We start from the raw sequence: 9,818 nt of genomic DNA, 5'->3' as shown, positions 1-9,818 counted from the left end.
TCTTTCTGCAGAAGCTCCAGCTGGCTTCTCTAACAAGGAGTCCGTCCAAAAGGAGGTGAAAGCTCCACTTTCCCAGAAAGCCACTCTGAGTTGTGAGGTTTCTGATTCTAAAACGGAGGTGAAGTGGTACAAAGATGGCAAGTTGCTGACTTCCAGCAAAGCAGTCCACATGGAGTCAAAGGGCAAGACTCGTGAACTGGTGATAGAAAAAATGGATAAGAAAGATGCTGGAGAATACACTTGTGAGGCCGGAACAGAGAAGCTGGCGTTTAAGCTGCAGTCGACAGGTAATATATATTTCTAGTATAATTGTTGATCGATAATTTTAATCACAAACCGCTAAAAATATGTTTTTCTTTGTAGATGTAGCCGTCAAATTCCAGAAGAAGCTGGTCAAGGACACATGTGTTGTTCAAGCAAGTGAAAACGTTGTTTTAACCACTGAGCTGACTGCAGAGAGTGGTAATGTGAAGTGGTTTAGAGATGGTGTGGAAGTCAAGGAGAGCAGCAAGTATGAAATGAAAAAAGATGGCCTGTCTCGTACGCTGATAGTGAAGTCCACAGAAGCCAAAGACAGTGGAACGTACTCCTGTCAGACTGCTGATGACAAACTGGAGTTCAAAGTTCAGGTTAAAGGTCGGTCATTGGAAAGTCTAAAACACAAACCATTGCTGTATGTAGATGTCTGAAGATGGCAGATTTTGTTTGGATGTTTAATTCTCAGGCTTTCATTTCAGATGCAGCTTTGAAGTTTGTTGTGCCTTTGAAACCTGCTACAGTGGAGCTGGGAGGTACACTTAGCCTGATTTGTGAACTAAATCAGCCCTCAGGGGACGTTGTCTGGCACCATGATGGTCGTGAGATTAAACCTGGAGGCAGGTACTCCGTCAGAACAGATGGTGCTAAGCGGGTTCTTACCGTGACTGGCATGACTAAGGAAGATGAAGGAGAATACAGATGTGAATGCAAAAATGACAAGACCTCTGCTAAAGTCACCTCTAAAGGTAATAAACCATTTACCGTAACTCAAAAATCAGTTTCAGGCTCAAAGCTGTTTAATTCACATCAGTCTGCTTTATTCGTTTCAGCACCGAGACAAGTGAGGCTGACCACTAAACTGAACAATGTGGCAGCGATGGAGGGAAAAGATGCCATTTTCAAGTGTGCCGTGAGCCCAGCAGATGTCAATGTTAAATGGTTCCACAATGATATTCCCATCACTGCTGGGTCCAAGTACAAGCTAGAGCATGGCGGCAGCAGTCACTCGCTTACCATCATTTCCGTCACTCAAAAAGATGCAGGAGAAATTAGTGTCGATGCAGAAGGCAAAAGCTGCAAAGCTACCCTGCAAGTGCAACGTAAGACTGGGAATTAATCGTTAAAGTGTTTATATTTTTAAACCGTTACTGCAGCTTCCTTCATTCTCTTGCACTTCCTCTGTGCCCTCATCAGATGAACCTGTGACGTTTAAGAAGAAGCTGGACAACCTGACGGTGGAGGAGCAGAGTGAGGCCAAACTGGAAGTGGAACTCAGTAAGGCGTCAGATGAAGTCAGGTGGATGAAGAACAGTGTCGTGCTGCAGCCGGCAGGAAACATGGAGATTCGAGTAAATGGAGCCAAACAGGCTCTGGTCTTCAAGAGTGTGACTTACGCCGACCGTGGAATCTACTCTTGTGAAACTCTGGATGACAAGACCCAGGCCAAGCTCAGCGTGGAGAGTAAGACTGATCAGCGTTCACATTTTTAAGTTATGCCGTATAGTGTACATCTTCCAGGGATAGCATAGTACATAGTTTTAACCATAGAAAGAGCATATCGTTCTCTAGTAATGTATGTATGGATCAAAACTCTGATATACAAGCCTTTCAAATCTTTCCTTCTTCCTCCAGTGAAGAAGATTCAAGTAATAAAGGCTCTGACAGAAACCAAGGCACACGAAACAGAGACAGTGACTCTTGAAGTAGAGCTCAGTCAAGCTGATGTTGAGGGCTCCTGGAGCAGAGATGGGGCCAAGTTAAAGTCGGGGGCAAACTGCCGCATCACAGCTCTGGGGAAGAAGCACGCCTTGACGTTGTCCAGTCTCAAGAAGGAGGATGCGGGAACTATTTCCTTCCAAGCAGAGGGAGTCCATACTTCGGCCAAGCTGATTATTACAGGTAAAGGCTTCTTTCTTTTAGCCTACTGGGCTATTGGCCAAACAAGTCACTTTTTGACTAATGTGCTGATTCTACAGAACCTCCTGCTATGATCTCCAAACCCATCATGGACATCAGTGTCGCTGAGAAGGAGAAAGTTACCTTTGAGTGTGAAGTGTCCAGAACAAATGCAGATGTTAAATGGTTCAAGGTAAGAAATTATTGTTTGAATTATTATCTGCAGATTCAAATAATGTGTGCAGTACAAATGTGACATTCTAAAAAAAAAAAAAATCAATTTGCAGGATGACGTGGAACTGAAACCGGGGAAAAACTTTGGCATTCATTCCTTGGGTCGAAAGCGCTCTTTGGTCATCAACAAATGCACCCCTGAAGATGGAGGCACTTACATCTGTCGCACTCCGGATGATAACACCTCAGCCAAGCTCACGGTTCACGGTAATTATTAATCATGCACAAAAGTAAACAAACCAGCCAGATACTATATATATAAAACCAGCATTACAGTTTTCAGCATTTCTAAAAAGCATTTTCCCTGCAGCCAGAGAAATCAAGATCGTTAAGAAGCTGGAGGATGTGGAGGTGATGGAGAAGGAGAGTGCCTCATTTGTCTGTGAAGTCTCACACGATGAAGTAGAGTGCCAGTGGTACAAAGGAAATACCAAACTCAAAGTCAGTGACAACATCAAGATGAGACAAGAGGGTAAGGCCTCAAGGGATCAGAGGGCCAGTTGTATTTTTATACATGAGTAATGATCAGGACTAATATGATGTTTGGTTTCAGGCAGAACCTATGTGCTGCTGTTTAAATCGGTCACTCCGGAAGATATGGGTGAGATTAAATTTGCAGCTGAGAAAGCATCTTCAACTGCGAAACTTAAAGTGAAAGGTAAACAAGTGTTTGTGCTTCGTGCTCTGAAATCTCATAACAGCTTACTCTGTGTGCATTGTTGCATGGAGTTAGTTAACCGGTATGTTGCAATGTTTAATGGGATTGCAAATGGATTATTTCTATTCACTGTGTCAAAAGCTTTTAGAAAGTTGCAAATAAATAAACCCACCCACTTTGGAACTTTGGAAATTTTAAACAGCTTGGTACAATAAATTCAGAATCCTACTGTGCAGAAGTCACGTTATGTTTGTGGTAACCTGAAAGCAGATTTTGTTAATTGAAATCAACATTTCAACTAATTTAGTGATTTCCAAATGTAAAATTTCACTCTGAAACTAGATGAAATGTTGTATTCCTAAAAACACAGTGCACTGTGCTGACAGTATTTTGTCTGTCGAGATAGAAGATCCACTTGCAACTTTGCATTTACATTGTTTTTCCTCATTGAGGCCTGATGGCAAAACAGACACATCTCAACAACAACACAACTTATTGTTTTGCTAGCTGAGGTTTAGGACTATTTTCCAGGGGTTTTTGATTGAATGCAGGGACGTTATCAGTCCATCGACTTTGGACATTATGGGGTCATTTAATTGGATTGGAAATTGCCAAAAAGTATGAGAAGACGATTTTATTCGGAGACAGATTAGTGGCATACTTTGCCATCAGTTGACTATTACTTGCCGTAAATTGCATACATGTGCTGTCTAGCTTCTATGTCGGTGTCTTGTGGACGCAGTCAAGCAGAAACTGATGAACATACCAAACAATAATGACTAGCACATGGTAATTTCTTTTTAATGTGCTGTGCCATTATAGATTTCTGCTATTTGCTTTAGCTTTTGCAAAGAAAACGTAAGAACTCAAGATGCATCAAAAGCGTTAATGTATCATTAAATTTTAGCCCCAATTTGCTTCAACAAAATTGGCCATTCCATGTCCTATAGTGCGCCCAGGCAATAGCTTTGGCAAAGCCTTCGCAGCAATAGCCAGTAATGTTCCTTTGTGGCACATATGATAGTTTTCATTGATGCGGTGTTATTGTTGCTGTAGAGCTGCCTGTCAAGTTTGTGAAGAAACTCAGGGATAAGATAGCGATGTATAAGCATCGTGGTCATCTCGAATGCCAAGTGTCGCGGGCCAGTGCAAAGGTGAAGTGGTTCAAGAACAAGACGGAGATCAGAGCCGGCAAGAAGTACGAGATCAAAAGTGAAGATGTGTACCGGAAGCTCACCATCAATGACGTGGACGATGGGGACGAAGACACGTATACGTGTGACGCCACCGATGACAAGACGTCCTGTAAACTGCTCGTGGAAGGTAACGCAATGGTGATGATGGCAAAGGTTAAATCTGAGCTTATAGGGTGAGGGGGTAAATCATCACAAAACAAGCCATCCAAGTCAATGAGGTACCTGTCTGTCCATCTGTTTATCTATCTGAAATAATGTACTAATAGGAAATATGGAGACTTTATGTTGATTTATTTATTTGTAACAAGCCTGACTTACTACATAATTAACATAGAAGTTGGTTTTTCAAATTATCTGTGCGAAAAACTAATTAGCAAACCTTTAATGCCACTACAGGTGAAGTAACCCATGCAGGTATTTTCCTGTTTTTTTGTTTTTTTTTTTGGTTTATTAGGCTTTTGTTGGAGGTGGTGGTTTGGGGTGAATTATTATGAGGTAATTTCAGAAAATACCTGTGTGAGTTTACCACAAACATGTATTCAAAGGAGGCTTTAAATTGTCTTCTGACTTGCACTGGATGTATAGTAAGTGTCATACGTATTTGTGTAACTCATATGATGTACAATTTTAGCGTTTTTAGAGTAAGTTGTATAATTTCCAATACAGCACTGATAGTGGGTTATCATAATGGTTTCAGACAACACAGTATTAAAGATAAATTCCTTGGTTTAGCTGTAGCTCTTAAAAGAATTCCCTGAACCCCTAAATACACTTCATACTTGGGTGTAAAGACGCTGACAGTGCCTGGAGGAAATGCGGGGATATGTGGGCAATCTTTAAAAGTAATCATATGTGAAGGGCTATTATTAAACTGACGTATCATATTTGGATTATTTTCGCTTTATTACAGAGACACTGCTAAAGAGTCATACAGATGGTTGTGTATATTATAGCCCATTAACTGCTCAGCTTGTAGAGCTCGAGCAATAAATCATCCAGACCAAGACATCAGCCAGTATTACAAGAAACTGTAGTGCAGAAATGCCAAGCAGGGTTTGAGGTAATTTAGAAATGGTCCCATTAAGCTGTTTGAAGGCATGAAGGGAGCATTTAATGGAGAAAAAAAAATCTAAATATGTAATTTTGATACATGGAAATTAGTATGCATATGGTAATCAGTTACTGAAGAGGAACTTTAAACTTCCAAATGTCGGCATCAGCTTCAAGATTTCATCATATCTTGATCTGTGACAGCGATGTCAAGAATTGTAAAGAACGTTGTTTTTGATTTCTGCATTCTTATCTTTGACTTCTAACTAAAGCATTTTCTTTTCATGATCCCTTCAGAGCAGTCCATCAGCATTGTGCGGGAACTTAGTTCAGTAGAAGTGACAGAACCCTTTGCAGCTGTTTTTGAAGTTGAAATCAGCATGGAGCTGGTGAAACCTCCCATATGGACTCTGAGTGGAGTTGCTGTGCAGGAGGGTGCTGACGTTGAGATGGAGAAAGAGGGCACTCTGCACCGCCTCACTTTCAAAAAGACCAAAGCATCGATGACGGGACCCGTGCAGTTTACAGCTGGGAAGAGCAAATCTTTAGCTCAGCTCACAGTCAAAGGTAAACGTTTTGAACAGCAGTACAGCTGTAGAGAAATATTTCCAGCTGAGTCTAATCACATTCTGTTCTCGATTTCAGAGCGTCCGCTTGAGATCGCAGAGCCCATCAAAGATGTGAAGGCGAAGGAGAAAAGCTCAGCCATACTCAGCTGCAAGTTCTCTGCCTCACCCAAAGAGGTTAACTGGTACAAGGGCCAGGCACCTCTGGCAGCATCAGACAAGTATAATATCAAGCAAGATGCTACAAGGGCACAACTCACTATCCATAAGTTGACTGTGGAAGACACTGGAGAGTACCGCTGTCAGTCTGGACCTGCTGAGACCAAAGGCACACTTCATGTTGAAGGTGAAGTTTGCATCTTTGAATACCACAGACTACACAGCAATGATATGTGCATGAACTGTTCTAATAGGGTATTTGACAGGCCCTCAGACTAACTGCTTTTACGTTTTTACTGCCTAGCACGCGAAATTAAGATCACCAAGCACCTGGCTGACACCGAGGTTGATGAAGACAGCGATGCAGTGTTCACCTGTGAGATTAACTATGCAGATGAAGAGGTGCAGTGGCTTCTGAATGACAAGGTGCTCTTCACTAACGAGGTCAACACCATCACTCATGAGGGGAAGACTCACAAGCTCACACTGAAGAACTTGGCACCTCAGGATGGGGGAACCATCAGCTTCCAAGTCCGCAAGCTGAAAGAGTCCGCCACGCTTAAGGTTAAAGGTGAGAACTGCCATTCACTACATTAACAAGTACACTAAAAAGTCTTCTCCCTCAGTTTGATGAAGGGAAGTTCCTCAGGTACTTGACATTTCAGAAATTAATTAACTGACAAAACCCAGGAATAATGAGATTTTTTGAGCGGATATAAATGGTGTCACCAGGGCTGATCCCTGTTAATCCTAAAAATGAGAATATAATAAAGACCTTAGTCATTCTTTGCTTCTTCAATCTTCCTGCAGAAAAGCGTGCTGTGTTCCTCAAGTCTCTGGATGATGTCATTGGAGAAGAAAAGGGCATGATAACTCTGGCGTGTGAAGCGTCCAAGCCGAGGGTTTCCCCCACGTGGAGGAAAGAAGGTAAAGTCTTAAAAGCTGGACCAAAGTATGAGCTCCTTCACACAGGCAAGTCTTTGGGACTGATCATCAAGGATGTCACCAAAGACGATGCTGGAGAGTACAGCTGTGATCTTGGCACTGAGGTTTCTAAGTCAAAGGTCACTGTTAGAGGTAGGTTGTTTTTTTGTTTTTTTTTTTAAAGTATTGTTACACACAAGTAATGCGATATATAGTTAAATATTTCCCCTTTGCTTTCTACCCTAGAAATTGGCATTGGAATCACTAAATGGCTGAAATCAGCTGAGGTGAACGAGGGAGAGACATGCAGCTTTGAGTGCATCCTGTCTCGTGAAAGCACAGACGACTGCTCCTGGACGGTTAATGGTCAAGCTGTTACCAACGGAGGCCGCTTTAAGATCTCCAGTAAAGGACGCAAGTACATGCTGACTATTCAGGATGTCACCCCTGCGGACGCTGGTGAGGTGGTCTTCAACATTAAAGACCTGAGCTCTAAAACAACACTAACAGTTGAAGGTAAGCTAAATATTAACTTTTAAGAAGCCCTGACAAAATTTACAGTGTTAAAATACTTGTTGTTTTTTGTTGCAGGCAAAGCGTCGTCTGTATCAAAAGCCCTGCAGAATATTTCTGCCGTTCAAGGGGAAGATGCTGTGTTTACCTGTGAGGTGATACAGGCTAGTTCCACTGTAAAGTGGGCCAAGGAGGGCAAAGCCATCAAAAAGAGCCAGAAGTATGATATCAGCCAGCAGGATAAGGTGATGAAGCTGATCATCCACAATGTGTCTGCGCAAGACTCTGGAGAGTACAGTTGTGAAGTTATTGGAGGTGCAACCACCAAAGCCAAGCTGGAAATCAAGGGTGGGACTGAAAATGCCACATTCACTTCTGTCTTACTGCACTTTTTATCTTTTACAGTGTACAAACATGTCAGAGACTTTCCTATGAAACACATATTGTTATAAAAAGCTGACCAGTATCTTGACTAAATATGCAGTGAGTTCTTGGATCATCTTGTTTTATGAAGCAATACATCAACCCTACAGATTCATACATACTGAGTGAAAATTCTGACAATGTTTTCTTTTTCCAGAGCCAATCCATAAATTCACCAAAGCGCTAAAGGACAGCCAAGCAGATGAGAATAGCTCTGTGACCCTGCAGTGTGAGACGGCACAGACCCCGTCCACGGTGATATGGCTTAAAGGTCACACAGAGCTCAAGCCTGGAGGTCGGTATGAGATGTCCCAGAAGGAGGGGGTCTTGACTCTCACCATCAAACAGCTGGAGGAGAAAGACACGGACATCTACACTTGTGATGTGGGCACGGCCAAGAGCATGGCCAAGGTGACCGTTAAAGGTAAGACCCTGAGCATGCATGTACGTATGTTTGGGGTAAGTTGTTTGTCTTGCACACAGGATTATCTTCATAAATTCTGTTTCATGCATACGTGGAATGTTACATGCCAAGTGTTTGTGTTGAAAGAGACGACGAGGCAGTTGTGTGGAAGGTAATTCCTGCTGTTTGATTGTTGTTTAGCAGGTGCTATTTACTGTTATTCAGTAAATATGTGATGCCGTCACCGTTTGGGGATGACCTGTATTCATTTGTGCCCGTTTGAGTTGGTCCGTGTGGAACTTTGAGAATGCCACATTCACGTAGCTCATAGTTTGGTTTTGAAAGCCAGCCTGTAGAACAACTGTATGATGTTCATCATTTTGAAGGGGAATCTGTTTTCGTTTGCTGCATCAGTCCTACTGATAACGGTCCTCTGAGCACACCCCTCTGCTGCCAAGCCGTCTCAATTATATCAAGGGTCTGAAAGGAGGTGTCCATTCTCTGACCTGGCTCCCAGAGACGGGCGCCATCTCCGTCATTGCTGGAGATCAGGACGTATGCGCATCACTTGTTGCCATACCAACTGATACTGCCCCCAGGCACTTACAAATCTAATTACAGTGTGTAGATGTGTATGAATAGATGTAGATTATTGCTAAATCTTTTTCATTTTCCTAAGTTTGTTGCCATGTGTGTCACTGAATGGTATGCTTTGCTTTTGTGTTCAGTGCCATCTCTGTTCTCTTTGACTTGAATTGTGTGCGAATGTGAGATTGTTTGCACATCCGCAAACTGTGAATGACAGCCATTAGCATGTGTTGATGTTTGTAAGTGACCTGTACCTAAATGCATTTGCATTTAAGGAAAATTTTTATTCTGTAGCACAGTAGGAGGAATTAGGTGTTGCTCATAGATAAGTGCACTGCTGTACGTAAACCTTCATCAAAAGGAGCATCAGCCCAAATCATATTTGGGCTCCAAAGGCTAGTGTTGGACAACTTGGAGCATCTCAACTCACCCATCATCCTCATCTTTATCATTTTCCATCCTTCTTCACAACCAAACAAAATCCGTCACCCAGTTTCAAAGTTATTGTTCATTTTATTTTAGCCCTGCCTGCCACTTTTAATGAGACGCTCAAAAACCAGGACAAAAAGGAAGGGGAGACAGTGACGCTTCGCTGCAAGTCATCAACGCCTGCAGCCAACATTCAGTGGAAGAAAGGCTCTGAAATTCTCACACCAGGAGAGAAGTATGGCATGACCCAGAAGGAGACCATTTGTGAACTTCAGATTATGAATTTGAAGGTTGAAGATAGTGGAGAGTATTCTTGTGTGTGTGGAGACCAGAAGACATCTGCAACCCTGAAAGTCAATGGTATGGAGCCACGATGTCCCTTTCGGCAAACCTTTGGAAAGCTATATGTCAGTTAAAACATTTGTTTTTTATTTCACCTAAAGTAATGGAAACTTGCTTGTACAGCTTTGCCACTGACCTTTAAGCAGAAGTTGGAGAACCAGGAGGCTGAGGAGGGAAAC

General features: G+C 42.4%; 1 protein-coding gene across 1 annotated transcript; it reads left to right on the top strand.

The window, feature by feature from the left end:
• Positions 1-13: 13 nt before the first annotated feature.
• Positions 14-9,815, top strand: LOC103375727 (obscurin-like; the record flags this gene model as incomplete). The annotated part of the gene is made up of 20 exons (XM_008306040.1): positions 14-287; positions 364-636; positions 738-1,004; positions 1,089-1,358; positions 1,453-1,719; positions 1,891-2,157; positions 2,235-2,347; positions 2,442-2,595; positions 2,699-2,860; positions 2,942-3,046; positions 4,103-4,369; positions 5,590-5,859; positions 5,938-6,204; positions 6,322-6,588; positions 6,828-7,094; positions 7,188-7,457; positions 7,533-7,802; positions 8,035-8,301; positions 9,391-9,657; positions 9,763-9,815. Coding segments are annotated over exons 1-20 (4,461 nt in total), but the record flags the coding sequence as incomplete, so codon positions are not given.
• Positions 9,816-9,818: the final 3 nt, after the last annotated feature.

The sequence above is a fragment of the Stegastes partitus genome, unplaced genomic scaffold (genome assembly GCF_000690725.1).
Source record: "Stegastes partitus isolate 25-593 unplaced genomic scaffold, Stegastes_partitus-1.0.2 Scaffold2822, whole genome shotgun sequence".
Classification (NCBI taxonomy): domain Eukaryota; kingdom Metazoa; phylum Chordata; class Actinopteri; family Pomacentridae; genus Stegastes; species Stegastes partitus.
The sequence above is the reverse complement of the archived record's forward strand: the minus strand, read 5'-3'. Positions and strand labels throughout refer to the sequence as shown.